Source organism: Homalodisca vitripennis, chromosome 1, assembly GCF_021130785.1.
Source record: "Homalodisca vitripennis isolate AUS2020 chromosome 1, UT_GWSS_2.1, whole genome shotgun sequence".
NCBI classification, from domain to species: Eukaryota; Metazoa; Arthropoda; class Insecta; order Hemiptera; family Cicadellidae; genus Homalodisca; species Homalodisca vitripennis.
This window is the reverse complement of record NC_060207.1, coordinates 146,167,501-146,183,828: the sequence shown is the minus strand read 5'-3', so window position 1 is coordinate 146,183,828 and position 16,328 is coordinate 146,167,501. Positions and strand designations below refer to the sequence as shown.

General features: G+C 32.8%; 1 protein-coding gene across 1 annotated transcript in view; it reads right to left on the bottom strand.

Annotated features, from left to right (window-relative positions):
* Nucleotides 1-12,899: 12,899 nt before the first annotated feature.
* LOC124353553 (xanthine dehydrogenase 1-like) overlaps nucleotides 12,900-16,328 on the bottom strand; it is a 47,995-nt gene continuing 44,566 nt past the window's right edge. Inside the window, exons 25-28 of the mRNA XM_046803448.1 lie at nucleotides 16,219-16,328; nucleotides 15,815-15,911; nucleotides 13,754-13,864; nucleotides 12,900-12,970 (exon numbers count right to left, since the gene is read on the bottom strand). The exon at nucleotides 16,219-16,328 is cut by the window's right edge and continues 52 nt beyond it. Coding sequence (XP_046659404.1) covers nucleotides 12,900-12,970; nucleotides 13,754-13,864; nucleotides 15,815-15,911; nucleotides 16,219-16,328 — 389 coding nt within the window. The remainder of the gene's footprint in view (nucleotides 12,971-13,753; nucleotides 13,865-15,814; nucleotides 15,912-16,218) is intronic.

Genomic DNA, 16,328 nt, shown 5'->3' with positions numbered 1-16,328 from the left:
GTTCAATCCATGGGTAGTCCATAACAATTGGTTGGAAGGTTTTCCCTTGAAAACGATTAGTATAATATATTACAAGTCTCACAGTTTACAAAAAAAAAGCCTTGAGAATCTATATTGATTGATATCATCTTGTATTATTTTATCAGACATACATAAAATAACATAAACGCTCGTACATACTATTTACACATCGTTTTTCTACTTTGGTGTCAGTCAGCGTTCTATCTTTCATTTGTGCTGAATACACTCTCTTTTTGAGACCTTTCTGTACACTTATAAAGAAAACCTATTGACAACCATTCAAGGCTGCGTTTCGCAAAGCATTAGGACTACAGTGTACGGGTTGGCTTTATTGGAAGTATAAGAGTAAATACGATCGACGCTCGTTCCTCACAGATTTTGTGTTGAGTATGTTGTTAATTGCGTTGTCAATTTTAGTCTGTGTGTAGTGTAGCTATTAGTACAGCCGAAGCTGTACTTGTTTTTGAAATCCGTTTGATGGTAAAGTGTCTTTAAAATTTCTGGTTAGTTAACTTATTTTTCCAGTTTATGACACTAATACCTAAAATATTACTGCACTATAAGGCGGCTCCTTCGGAGCTTTATTACCTCTGTCCCTGAAGCTTACTGCGGAGTCCTCGGCTGGTAAGAGGAGTTGAGTGTTCGTAGCAACCAATCAGACATCTCTCCTACATTTAAAATCTTTAACAGAGTATGATATATTAGATAAACCAGCACCTATCAAAATCATGATGTTTTAGTATACGGGCATTACGTCTCACGTAGGCGGTCTCTCTTCTATGCGCTCGTATTTGTGATTATTGTGTGTGGTTTGTCGAGCAGCTGGTCATACTTTCGGCAAAAGATAGATTTTACTACTTTTCTGAATATTTGTCAATATTTCAGTAGTATTTTTCTATTCCGTATACTTAACAATGATCAGGATTTCACCGGCACAATGGTGGTATAGCCAGTGAAGACGAAAACTGTGTACTTGCAAGTGTATAACTGGATATTCTACTACTTGACAATATTGCAGAGACGCATGTTGAAAACGCAGATACGCGGATCAACATTTCAGACACACTAGCCCTCATTGCATAAGAGACAGAAAATATTATTAGTTGTTTCGTAGGAAAGGGGCGAAATTATCTTCTGTTGTTTTATCTAGACTTATCTATAGAGTAGTTGAACTGCAGGGTTTCACTTCGTTGCTTGGCATTATAGTCGATTTTATTATTTTTTACGTTCATGCCAAAATGCAGCTTAATGTTTGCTGATTATATAGGTTGGTGTTAGTTTTCAGGCAAACGGGTCAAAATTTGTTCATTGAATCCACCTATATGTATTTTTTAGAATGTTTACTTCTACTCAAAAATCCATAGATTGTATGACACTGACCTCGGTTTTAAATGTATACTCGACATTTGTTAGGCTCTGGACCTCTCTGTACGACACTATCAACATAGAATGCACTGAAGCACGCTTGGATAGGTCAGTGCTCTCTTGCTTAGGTTATGAATATTGGATGCATGTACCACATGAGCAGCATGTCTGATTCGTTTCAGTGCTCAGGAACGCGTTTGTATTTATCGTTTATTTTTATTTTACCTCATTTTAATTGAATATTGTATCGGTCTATCTTGATAATCTGTCTTATGTTGTGAATTTTCTCTTCTTCCCACCTGTTCATAGGAAACTATAAAATGGCTAGACGTCAGATTTTACGAATTTCATGTTATTTATTACTGTTATAAATAACTGAATTATATTGTGCACATATGTATGTGAATAATTAATAATTTATAACTTTTAGGTTATGTTATGTTAGGTTCGGTTAGGTTAGATTTGGATATTCAATGAAATACTATAACATCCTATTGAAAAACTTTTATCAACCTTTTAACTTTTTCCTCTTATGACTTGCATTAAGAAGTTGTTATGTTAGATTTGGCTTGGTTAGGTTAGGATATTCAATGAAATATTAAAGCATCCAATAAGTATAAGTTTTTTTATCAACCATTTCCTCTTGTAACTTTCATTACGAAGTTGTATGTTGAGAGGTGTTGTGGGTGTGTTGATATTGTTGTATGGGATGCATCGATAGGTGAAGAGTTCCGGTACTTGCGCCTCGTTACTGGAAGAGAGAGTCTGGGCTGAGGTAACTGGTCTGGTGCGTGATCCGGTTTTCATAGCTGACGGCTGGGCTGTATGGTCTTCGTCGATATAAACTCAGATATTTCAGTGTCCTGTATGTTGAACAACACGTAACCAAAAACTACATGAGGCATTGAACTGACTGCCGCCATTGTTACCTCGAAGTTAAGCTGAGCTTTAGTAAAGCCTATCCACTCAAGGGTCTGGCCTTTACGTTATAGGATCTAATTGCTATCTTTTAGAAACTATTTCGTATTCATTACATTGATCTTCGCGAATACTTCGGCACAGGTCATTATATGCAACACCTTTAAAATGGCATCTCGGGAATTTTTGAAATAAGTGTACTGAATTCAAATCCACCTGTAGAACTACCTCGAAATTTGGCCAGAATGTATTCGAGCCATAAAATCAGGGAGCAAGAGTTCCTCAGTAATCACGACGAGGAAACTGACGCTCTGTGTAACTATACTCGACGTTTGGGCAAGTAGAATCCTCATCCAGGACTATTCAAAACGATTTTTTTTAATTAAGACCGGTGGGGCTGATACCAGAAGTTGGAGAAAACTCATTATATTGACCTGGTATAATGCTGAGTAATCTTGGTTTTGATTTAACACGTTCACTCCCAGAGTGTACATATGCTAAGTCTTATAACCAAAACAGGAGACATATTTACCTTGTAAGCCAATGCGATATACTACAATCAGAATAATCAATATTTAGTAGTGTTTGTACTGAAGATATATGTAGAGGTAAGGAGGATCTATGCGCCTTCAAGTTGAGGAAGTTGTAGCAGCAGCACAACCTCAAGCGGGTGGTAGCCTGGTCAGCTTTAGGCGCTGTAATATCAGTTTATAGCATAGCCTAACAAAAAGTCACATTCTTTCCGTATATTGTTATGGAACCTATAGTACAGTCGTTCCGGTAAGAAAAATATAACCTTATATATATATATATATATATATATATATATATATATATATATGTATATAAAAGAGCAAAAACTTCAATTCATTGCACCAATCTTTAAATACTGCAAGATTGTGACTTTTAATACGGTAATTATAGTTATTTTTTTACATAACATTCTAATTATTAACATTTAAAACAATCAAACGGCCAAAGACAATAACAGGGCTGAGTCAGAATAAATACTATAAAAAGAGCACTGTCCTTACAGTAAGTAGACATTAAGTTTTTGCTCTTACTCCTACCATTATTCTATAATCTAATAAATATAACGTTGATACATTTAAAAAAATTAATTAATGAGACCTTTTATGTTTTTTAAACCTCCTTATATACTATCATCCCATGATGTAAACCCGACGACTGCCAACTACATGTGCAGGTAGAGTTCACAATTTGAATCATACAAATATGAACTCTTTTATTAATCAATCAATACTAGTTGGTTTTTATGATAAATATTAAAAATTTGTAGCATTGAGGCTCAGTTGAACAAATATTTTTACCATAACACTATTGTACACATTATACACTCAACACAGAGTGCCATCTATACATATTCGTATTAAAATAAATTACAAACTGTAGATAATTTTAGAAATATAAAGAAAAATAGTTGCTTCGATTCTATTTTAAATGTCTATAAGCTCGGCCTTCTAATAGCTGTAATGTATGACATGAAAAGTAAATATGTTAGTACTGTATCAGTCTGAAATCAAAGACCTTGAGACTTGTTTACCTTCTAATTACAGATATGAAACTTACACTAAAAATAATGAGAAACCTATATTTGACATTCACAATACAGTATTTAAGAATAAAACTAATGATTTGAGCGTACATTAACTACAATATATTAGGCTAGAAAGTATTATAAGGTCCTAATTCTAATCCTTTTTTTAGTCCCAATTCGTTACATCGAAGCATTGATTCTCGTGAGAAATGATGTAGTCATACATAAAATAAATTATCATACTTCGACACAAAACGGATCTATTGTTGATTGCACGAAACTCTTTGTACTGGTGTCTACCGATCGAGATCATGACGTAATTTATAACCATTAAGTAATCGTGGTTTAATTGTCCAATAACCAGTACTAGTATGTTTTTCCCAATATTTCCATTAGCATAAATGCCGATTTTCCACTATCTACTGTGATGTGTTTTGCTTATTAGGTATGGCTATATCCATATTACCAAGAGCAGTAACATTTGCAATAAGTATGTGTTCTACTTTGATATACATGATGATTGATAACGTTCATTAATCTCCGCAACATTAAATAAGACTCGTTATAAATCAATCTCGAAAAGGGTAATAGAGTGCTGAAATGAGTAAACCCCCAGGTATGAAAGAATTATTACTTTTAGGTGCAGTGCTGCAAACCACTTTTAGAATTGGATTTTTGGTGCAAAATGCAGATTATTTCAAAACATGAATTGGCTCAGCTATGAAAAGAAGAAAATAGCTTAATGGAAAATTTGTGCAGAAGTGCTTTGTCTTCTGTTTGTGATTTCACAAATTATTGGTACATCCATTAAGGGTTTGAAACAGAGCGTAAAATAAATAAATTTATTTTATATCCTATTTTAAATTGTGACAATTCAAAATCCCAAGTTCTATATAAAGTAGAATTATTTCCTAAGCTAAGATCTAAATTGACATCAAGAAGCTTTGTGTGTAGCCTAAACACCGGTATGCCTGAATTAGTACCTCCTGTACATATTGCCCACTCGCTTGTGACGTCATAGCCCGGTGCGTATTCCAAGGGGGCAGAACAAACGCTGACGACTGAACAACAGTGAGAATTTGAGGAAAATACCATTACATCTTATGCTTATTTTTACATGTTTTGGTGTTACACCAAAAAGTTTATAAAAATAAAGAACTTCACACTGTTTAGGAGTTATATTGAAATGTGTTAGTTATACTGAAACCTAGACTAACAAAGTTATTGCTAGATAAAATAAGACAAAATGGAATTCTCCAAAATATTAGACCTATATACTTATTTATTTTCAAAATATATATGTATAGCATTATCTAACTTCAAGAAATATAAAGTATTAAAATATTTAATAACGGCCTGTAAGTCTGTTTTATGTTATGGCACAAAGTATTCATTCTCTTTAATAATAGTTTTTTACTTTTTTCCGCAATAAATTAACTGAATTTCCAATATTGTAAATATGCTACTGTTTTCTTGGATTCTTTGGCTTTGATACTCGGTAAAAAAATAAATGCATTTAGGTTGGACATCATGAGCATGTATAAAATAATTTCTTATCATATTTGCTTTTTGCTTTCTTTTGGGGGTATTACATGATATGTTTGGTAACTTCTGTCAATTTCAGATTTATTATTTCTTTCAGTAGTAAATTATAATATCTGGTTTGATTTTCAAGTTCAAGCAGCCTACCTCTTTTTTGTATAACTTTACTTCAATGAGAGTCATTTTTGGGTATAGGAAAGTTTTATGACATGATAGAGCATATAAACATAAGATAATTTCACAGTAATCCATTTACCCCAAAGGCTATTTGCATTCTGCTTGTTTTTTCTTCTGAGTTTTTCATAATTGATTTTATTCACTATCTATAGTGTATTACAGATCAAGCCACAGCTTCAGTCCAAACAGTGATGTAGTATGTTCAATACCCTTCCTTTGGCCCCCACCGAAATTAGCGTGAATAAGTTTAATTAGCGTAAACAAGTTTATTTTTTTAAACCATTCATCTACTGGTGCTAAGAAAACTCAGTTTGTGTTCTTTATAATGCAAATGTTCCCTCGACTATAATGTTGGTTTTTGCTTCTAAGGCCACTTTTGAACATTGAAAGACTTGGAAAATGTCATGTCTTGCTTTTCTCTAATTTTAAAATTGTTTGCAATTATTTAACACACAAACATTTTAAAATTTTAATTTGTTGCCAGTTGCTCTTCACTTAACGAAGCTAGTGTGTAAATAGGTCTTATATTTTCAAACCACCCTGCTTCACTGGGAAACACAACAATGCAACAATACAGAATAACACTCGCCCACGTATTCTGCCACGTTTTACACACTATCTGTGTTATCCTAAACTTTTTACAAAGTTGCTGTTGGGATTTAAACATAAAACTACTGTTGTATTTTTTCATTCCTTTTTCAATTAATTTTGAGTTATTTGTCATTGAAAGTTTGAATTCATCGCTATTAATTGGGTTTCAACAATATTTTACTGTCATATAAACCATTATTTAAACCTGTATACAAGAATTTATGAGAATGTATTGGTTGGTTCTCAAAATATATAAATAACTAGAAACGACAAAAAGACTTGTTATTGGAATATCCTATATATTAAGAAGAGGTTTACTATGTTTTAACAAAGGTAAGATCTGGTAACTATTACTTATCGTATTGGGATTTGAGGATTCAGAAAACTCCGTATCATTTCTACTATAGAATAATATATATATATATATATATATATATATATATATATATATATATATATATAAAGTAACCTCCCGTTTATACCATACCTTTCGGTATGCCAATCATGATATATTCAAATGAAAATCATGAGTCTTTAAATAATAGAAGTTAGTTCCATAACTTTTTATTTGAATACATCATTATTGGCCTAACTTACATATCACAGGACAAATTGTTTAAATTACATAAAGTATGGAAATGATAATATATTAAAATAAAGAGTTCATTAAATAGTACATCAGGAACAAAATCAAATACAAACTACAATCTTCTAACAATATAAAATTGCAACCTCGTGTCGTCGCGACCGGAAGAGGGCACCTTTCCAGAGGACTAATTCTTTACCGTGGATTCGCCACTAGATTTTCCCTATCTAAACCTAACCATCTTTGATGAGGAAAGATAAACTAATCATTTAGATATGGTTCCGAAAGTTCCCTAACTATAACACTTGAGCCTAGACGATCTACATACCCTTCCACCCGGTCTACTCTACACGATAGCCGCACAACGACTTCGACACAACCTCCGCTCTCGGCTTGCTAACCTAGGCAGGAATCATCCTACCGGAACCTGTAGAATCATAGTACCAGTAGAATTCCAGACAGTAGGAGGCTCCCATTGTTAAAGCTATGACCTAAAGGTCGGCGCAGCTGCCTATCGTGTTCGCGGCTACTGATAAAACTCCGTATTCAGAAACGCGCCAAATTCAAATCTATAGTGGCACTCGCCGCAAAATTAATAGTTTATTTACCAACCATCCCTATACAAATCGTTTAATGAGATTTATTTTAGTAGCCAATTCTACGCTTCATTTCAATTTGTTGAATAAAGAATACTGAAATACAATTAATATGAAATTTGAATTGATATATGTATTTAAATTATACTAACATAAAAACTAATTATTAAATACTGTGTTCGTGTGTATATGAAACATTTATAACATACTCAAAACACTTATAGAAATACAAACCAATCCCTCAAATAATAATGCAAAAGTATTTAACGAAAACAAATTTAAAAGTTAATAACCAATAAGGAAAAATGGAACACATACATGGTCAGCCTGACGTTAACATACAACCATGCCACCGAACTGGTCGACCGGTAGCAGACGCACTGGAAGCTGTTCTCCTACTTCCTAGTGCTTTTTTATCACCTGGGATGTTATCAGTTGCTATTAACGTGTTCTAGTAGGTATCGTGTAACAATATACTGTACTAGTAAGCTGAGTTTGGATTTTGTGTATAAGATTACTCAATTTGGGTTCTCTTTTTTGAATTTCCTGAGGAAAGGATTTACTAGCAATCTATGTAAAATAAGGTTTATTTGAGATGGATGTTGTTACTGACAGATTAATTGAAATGTGTAGTATTGTTACTGGCTGAGTGTAATACGAGTGAGATGTAATATTGTAAATGACTGAGTGTAATTGAAGTTAGGTGTAATATTGTTACTGGTTGAGTGAAACATGAGTGAGGTATTATCGGCTGAGTGTATTGTGAGTGCGGTGTAATAGTTTTACTTTCTTAATGTAAAATATGTGAGGTGGGGTATCGTTCTGTTGCAAGAAGCACTGCGTGTTATAAGATATAGGTGTGTAAGATACTGACTGTATTGAGAGTGAGGTGTAGTATTGTTACTGGCTGAGTGTAATGTAAATGAAGTGATGTACTGTTACTAGCTGAGTGCAAGACCATGTAAGGTATAGAATATGTATTAGTTAAAATGGCAGTGTGGTGTATGAATTGTTACTGGCAGAGTATATAAGGATTGAGGTGTATGAATTGTTCGTGGTTGAGTACTTATATAAGGAGTGAGGTGTATGAATTGTTACTGGCAGAGTATACGAGGAGTGAGGATTATGAATTATTAGTGGCAAAGTATATAAGGCGTGAGGTTTATGATTTGTTACTGGCAGAGTATATAAGGAGTGAGGTGTATGAATTGTTCGTGGTTGAGTACTTATATAAGAAGTGAGGTTTATGAGGTTTATGATTTGTTACTGGCAGAGTATATAAGGAGTGAGGTGTATGAATTGTTCGTGGTTGAGTACTTATATAAGAAGTGAGGTGAATGAATTGTTCGTGGTTGAGTACTTATATAAGAAGTGAGGTGAATGAATTGTTACTGGCAGAGTATACGAGGAGTGAGGATTATGAATTATTAGTGGCAAAGTATATAAGGCGTGATGTGTATGAGTTGTTACTGACATAGTATATATGGAGTGAGGTGTATAATTGTTCGTGGTTGAGTACTTATATAAGAAGTGAGGTGAATGAATTGTTATTGGCTGAGTATACGAGGAGTGAGGAGTATGAATTGTTAGTGGCAGAGTATATAAGGCGTGAGGTGTATGAGTTGTTACTGGCAGAGTACTTATATAAGGAGTGAGGTGAATGAATTGTTCGTTGGTTGAGTACTTATATAAGAAGTGAGGTTTATGATTTGTTACTGGCAGAGTATATAAGGAGTGAGGTGTATGAATTGTTCGTGGTTGAGTACTTATATAAGAAGTGAGGTGAATGAATTGTTCGTGGTTGAGTACTTATATAAGGAGTGAGGTGTATGAATTGTTACTGGCAGAGTACTTACGAGGAAGTGAGGATTATGAATTATTAGTGGCAAAGTATATAAGGAGTGAGGTTTATGATTTGTTACTGGCAGAGTATATAAGGAGTGAGGTGTATGAATTGTTCGTGGTTGAGTACTTATATAAGAAGTGAGGTGAATGAATTGTTCGTGGTTGAGTACTTATATAAGAAGTGAGGTGAATGAATTGTTCGTGGTTGAGTACTTATATAAGGAGTGAGGTGTATGAATTGTTACTGGCAGAGTATACGAGGAGTGAGGTTTATGAATTGTTACTGGCAGAGTGTATGGTTGAGGTGTATGCATTGTTAGTAGCAGAGTACATGTGGAGTTAAATATAGTATTCATACTTCTCAGAGACTCTGTTACTTTTTAAGTAAATGTTATTTATTATTATCCCAGCAACCTTGAGAATTTAAGAATTGGCTTTGGCTCTATTGATAATCTTTGAATTTCAGTTTCCTTTGTCAAACATGATCTTTAGACCACCAGACGGTTACACGCTCCTTTATAGTGTCGAATTTAAAATATAACTCTGACGTGATGCGCCTTACTTCCAAAAATGAAAGCAAGTAAATTTGGTTTTAATTTTAGTAAAAGTATTTATTAGAAAGATTTTTTTTCTTATTTGAGATTATTATCAACTATAGAAGAAATAATACCCTCATTGCCTCTTTGACGCGAATCTTTGCTAGCAGATGTCGAAGCAAATTAAGATAGTAATTTAAATAAAAGCAGTTGATATTGTTCATGATAGGAATAATAATGTAATGTATCCCAGCTACACCAGCCGTATTTGATATCCTGTACAGATATCTGTTAGTCTGGTAATATGGTATGATTGGTTTGGAATAATAATGGAATGTATCCCAGCTACACCAGCCGTATTTGATACCCTGTACAGATATCTGTTGGTCTGGTAATATGGTATGATTGGTTTGGAATAATAATGGAATGTATCCCAGCTACACCAGCCGTAATTGATACCCTGTACAGATATCTGTTGGTCTAGTAATACGGTATGATTGGTTTGCAATATAAACCTTATGTAATATTGTTGAATTTAATATTTTACTCGTTTGCAGATCAAAGCCTAAATTAAATCAATCTTTAATTTCATGTTTAAGAATTTTGTTAAACAGTTGAGATAATGCTTAAAAATATATGGCTGTTAAACAAACTTTAAAATGAATAATAGATTATTCTAAGTAAGGTCAGTAAACGAAGTATAGAAAAAAAGGCTGAGGATGTAAATCTCATAAACATAAATGAGAATATTTAAAACACAATAAAATTCTGACTCCAGATTTAAATACAAAAAATGAAAGTACTGTGGTGTACTCAGTTACAAACAAACACGTAAATGAAAAACGTAATATACATGTATACATACAAAGGATTTTCTTCAAAAGTGGGCTGTGTGATGTTTCAGATACTTAAAGTAATAACAAACTATGAAAAGCAAACTAATAAAACATGACCATTCAAAGAATATGTAATCACTTACAATATAATATAAGATTAATTTGTCTTATACCGCTCGTCCCAAGAATAATACTGTCCATCTATTATACTTCTGAGTGGTTGATAATTTCAAGTTTTATTTAGGAAAACATTGTAGATTTAACGTTGGTCATTTTTCATGAAATATTACTCCACTTTCCTAATACTTTGATAGGGGAACTCATAAATTTTAAACTGGATGACTCCCCGAATGATATCTCAAATTAAGAGTCTTGATGGAACAAATCCACCGTAAGCGAGAAAACTTATTTTTTAACTTACTGACGGATTTGATATATTTGAGTACGAGTGAACATAGATAACTTGGATGTTATGTTGGGTAGGTCTGCTTATAGAAATTTTATATTTGCTATTTTACTTTAAAGAAGATCTTAAAAATAATCCTAATGTTAACATAAAATACAGTATATCCTATTTTTTTAAACAAAGCACTCTTAAGAAACAAATTTTTCCCTAGTAAGTATGGCATATATTTATCTTCAATTTAAAAAAGAAAAAATATAATTATCCGTTAAGAGGCCGAACCCTCGATTTTTCCTATTGAATGGAGCGGAGCAGCAGGACGGGTCTTGTGACGTCACGGTATCTGGACTCCGGCCTGTCAAATAAAATCTTTGTTCCAGCTAAACCGCAAAACTTCGACCCTAAAAAAACTCATGGTAATTATTTTTAACCCTGCTACATTCTCCAACGTCACTTTTGAGAGGATTGGAGCTGGTTATCAAAATTTGAGAAGTTTTCAAACATTGTTTTAAGTGTCTCTCTGGACCCTTATAATTTTATCAAATTCCTTTGTATTTATAGTTAACCATATCTACAGAGGAAATAATTACAGTTAAAGGAGGAAAACTTATTAAATAGTGATAACTAGTGAGTGGCTAAGTTTTAAAAGGTTTTTACTCTTCATTTAATTGCAATTGCATCGTAAAGTACAGAAATATCTTTTTCTAGAACTTCTAACAACACACTAACTAGTCTCTAAGACGTATAAAATCACTTTTCGTCCCAATTTCCTAATGTGATAAAGTTTAATCATTATGAAAAAAATGCTTATGTCATTAAAATATCAGCTTATGTCGTGCTCACATAAAAATAAAAACGAACATTGTTTTTATTTAAAGTGTTGTAATATACCTAACAGTTTTAAGATTGTGAAAGGAAATTTGTATCTACATATCTTCAGATAATCTTTTGTTACTAATTTTTGAAAATGCCTCTGATACAAAACTAGGCTACTGTTAATAAATTGTAACTGATATGATGTTCATACGGTATGCGCTTATTTTCAAGATTATAGTATATTCGAAGGAATAATCGTATTATAATAGTTTGATTTAGAAAACTAAGTAATTTATATTTAGTATCAAACTGTTTATTTATCATTTTAGTCCATTCTGTGGAATTTCTTACAGTATATATATAACGATGAAGAACAGAATCCACTTTAGTTTTTTGTATTACATAATTTTTTTATCATTGGAACAATGATATGGCTACAGGATCATCAAATGTAAAAAAATGTAGAGAATAATACCCAAAAGAAGTTTGCGATCAATGGAATCGAAAGTTACCATGAAGTGCTGTATCCCTTATGGGAACAAGAATGCAGGGCTGGAATATTAATTCAAACTACAAATATTTCACCAATTGAAATTATTCTACAGTCCTTAAGGTTTTAGACACCGTAGACAAGACGAATGTATGGAAAATTAGACCAAAAATGAGGGAATTTTACCTAAAGAATAGAAGTTACCATAGTATATTTCCAGTCTCAGGAAAAACTGGAAATATACTACGGTAAATTGCATACAAACAAGAAATATATGATCTTTTAACTAACCAACAAACGATCTTTATCTCTTCCTTTCTCGCACACATTCTAGATACATAGGTTTTAAAGATATATTGAATTGGTTTGTAGTAAGTAGTAACGAGACTAGTGCTGCTTTGAAACACCAAGCTATATCCAGTAGTCCTCTACAATTATATTGGCTTACTTACCATACCTACATTTACATGAACTATAACAACATACTATTAATTTATAATTAAACGTATTTATAAAGTCATCTCGAAATAGAATTAAAGATAGGATAAATAAAGTTAATAATCGTAAAATAAAATTAAGCAAGAATTTAATCCCTTTGTTTTTAAGTTTTTGTAACAGTTCATTGGAGTAAATATTTATTTTTATCTATGCCAGAGGACAAAAATATTTTTTCTGCTGTAAATGGTGCATCTGAAACATTCACAGTAAATCAGTAACAGTCATACGGTTTTAGTAATTGATAGATACAAAATGTAAATTAAAAGATTGTTTTAACAAATCTTACTACAACACTTTTAGTTGCATTTGTAAAGTCCAAGTAAAAGTTAAATTAAATACCAATGCCACAGCATTAGGATGTAATTATAACGTAGATAATTCTAACATTAACAGCCTCCCTCTTACCGTGTGTATTTTTAATGGGAAGAAGGCGATTTGAATAAGAACTAACGGAGCGTAACCAAGTCTAAGAGTTCCGAACTAGAGAGTAACGATGCAGTTGATATCCAAATTCTTACTCATCCCTCAAATTGTAACGTGATCTACGCGTAGTTCACTACTAATCTTTTAAATACAGTGGAAATTATATATACAAATTTTATGTTCCGATACAAATTATAATTATCAAACATTTCTAAGTAGTTCTAAATTTAAAATTATTATGTATTGCATAACAATATTTATAACATAACAAACATTAGTTTGACTGACTGACGATCCACATATTATTATATTTTCTACTTTTATGTGTTTTATTCGTAATAAAGACTTATACACATAAGTCTGGTTACGGCAATAGTTAAATAGTATGCATGTACAGTAAGAAGCATGTAATTAATGTATTATATCTATTATGAAAAGTACAATAACCTGTTGTGGGACTTTCTAGTTTATTAGATAATCTACAATGCGGTCTCCAACAATAATTAACTTTAAATTACATTCCTCTAAATTTTATATTGTTAAAATACTCACCGATTGCGAGCCACTCGTTGGGCAGGCGGAAATCTTCACGGGCTGATCTGAGAGCTTGTTTTATAGCGAACATTATTGAACATGTAGTACATATTGGTGGCTCTCCCACAGCTTAAATAGAAAGGTATCATTATTTAATGGATCATTCCCTCACCCAACAGAACAAAACTGATTGTGTCTATAAGTCATACTAAAAGTATTTTTATACTTTGGCAAACAATTTCAATATCATCTGTTCTCTATATAGAAAGATGAGACAAGCTTAATTTCACTTAGATTACATGGACATCTGCATGTCTTCTTGAGTTACAGATATTAATGGTGAGAAATAAAGTCCGCCTAATACATTTATACATTAGAATATAGCCGACACGGCTGTGGGTCATGGCAAGAACGTAGCCAGGAAAAAGTTTGGGCTTGAGGATCAAGACAACCTAAAAAGTTCTTGGCCCGTTTCAATGCTTAGACCGATCTTTCAGCAGTACATGTCAGTAATACTGAGTTATTTATAATATCGTTTGCTAAAAATGTAATTGAAAAAATAAAAAAAAAATTGGGTGGAGTCCGGCCTCCTTGGCCCCTCGCTGGCTACGTCCTTGGGTCGGTGGTACCTATTGACGCTTAAGTCAATAATTTTGCTACTTTGGAAGAAGAAGACAGGTTACAGAATACAGAAAACATTGTTCTACCGGTAAAGTCCGATTCGGAAGAGATGAATGTATAACCTGTGTCTAGGTTTACTAATGACCTTTGTAACTTATGAACCTTTCTGCTCAGAGGTAACAAATGACAAATCGTACAAGAAAGCGATTGCCAAGCTAGAAGTGACGTATGGCAAGTACTCACGAACTATAATAATTAAGGACCCGACAGGACCTTCTTATAATTGTGAAGTTTCCGGCCCGTCTGTGCGATAGCGCATGATAGAAAAGTCCTAGAGGCTTCAAAATTGGTACATTGAAATTGCTAAGGATTAACTAGACTTATTTTGTGGTCAAAGGTTATGAAGTCTCACAAACGGATTAGTGGAAAACCAAATATTATCCTGTCTTCCGGTTAAAAGTAAAAAATAAATCCTAACAATTTTATATTGGTCTTACGGGTAACAAAGATGGCAACGAGAAAATCTCAGCCAAATTTGTAAGCGAAATAGTACACAGTAAAACAAAGTATCCTATGAAAGTTAATCATATGAAATTTTTATGACAGCTACTAACAAATGTGATTAATTTAACTGACAACTAACAAAGTTGTTGGATTATTATTGTTAAGTCATTCGTTACATGATTTCGGGTCATTCAATATTTCGTTGTTTCAAACAGAGTATTTGATGTGGTTCTAACCTTAATGTATCAGTGACTACAGGAACCAGAATTCATAATTAGTGTTTTCTATAATCTTTTACTACTTAAGATGATAATTATTTACCTAATTAGCAAGTCAGTTTAAAATAATACATATAAGCGTCATTATTTAATGTTTTTGTGATTTTTATGTAATAAATCCTCCTTTTAACGAAAGATGATAATGTGTTAAATATCTCAATTTCAAATTTATTTTGTTAATGTACACGCGGTACATGACGAAATTTGAATAAACCGGTAATATTAAGTGTTTGAAGATGTTTGTGTATTTTACCGAAGTAAAGAGTTCCCAGTTAGTGCATGTGGTAACTGAAACGGGTTGGCAACCAAAGTGGCTACTGTATTTTGTAACTTTGAATCTTGTAAACATATAATGTTTAATGAACTTAATTTGACTACAACTTTTTACGAGTTGAACACTTTTGTCTCTTTCAGAGAGAACAAATAGTGTACCAGTGCTTCATAATTCTCATATTCGATAGTTTTTAACGTGATAACTTTACAGATTTCTCTCTATGAAAGCATCGAGCGAAGCCCACATCAACTGAAAGATGCATACCCGAATCAAAACTTTAGGGCCTTAATAAATTGGAAAAATCTATTTTTTTTATAATTTTTTTGAAATCATATATTGAGTTTCAAAAGAAAACTGAAACCTTAAAATAATATACCATAAGACTAATATTTGAATTTTTACCTTTGCTTCTCAGAATTCCTAGAGGATTATCGCCGTTTTTGAGAATGTAAACTCTGAGATCGACTGGAATATCTTTAGCTCCTGGTATTTCATATTTCTGAAAAGGAAAATATTATATTTTAACTTAAATTAGTCATCTTAAATTGGCAATGGCCATATTGTATTATCAGTATATAATCAGGTGCAATGTTCAATCTTTATAAATCTTAGAAAAATCAAGCGCTTTTTACCGTTAAAGATTGTGTGGGTGTATGCTGAATACTTCAGTTTAGCAAGCAAATATTACTCTCGGTATGGCACAGCGTCCTCACTAATTAGCTTGAATTGTACGAGAAACTAAGAACTATGTCAAACATTAGTATGCACACATCTCTACAAGAAAGTGGTTGGAATGCGAACAGTACCAGAGTCCGATTAGTCAATGTTCTCCCAGTATTGGGGTCCTTGATCAGTTCTTCAGATGTCCAGTAGCCCAGCCCCATGATGTATGCTCCTTCGATCTGTCCTATGTCGA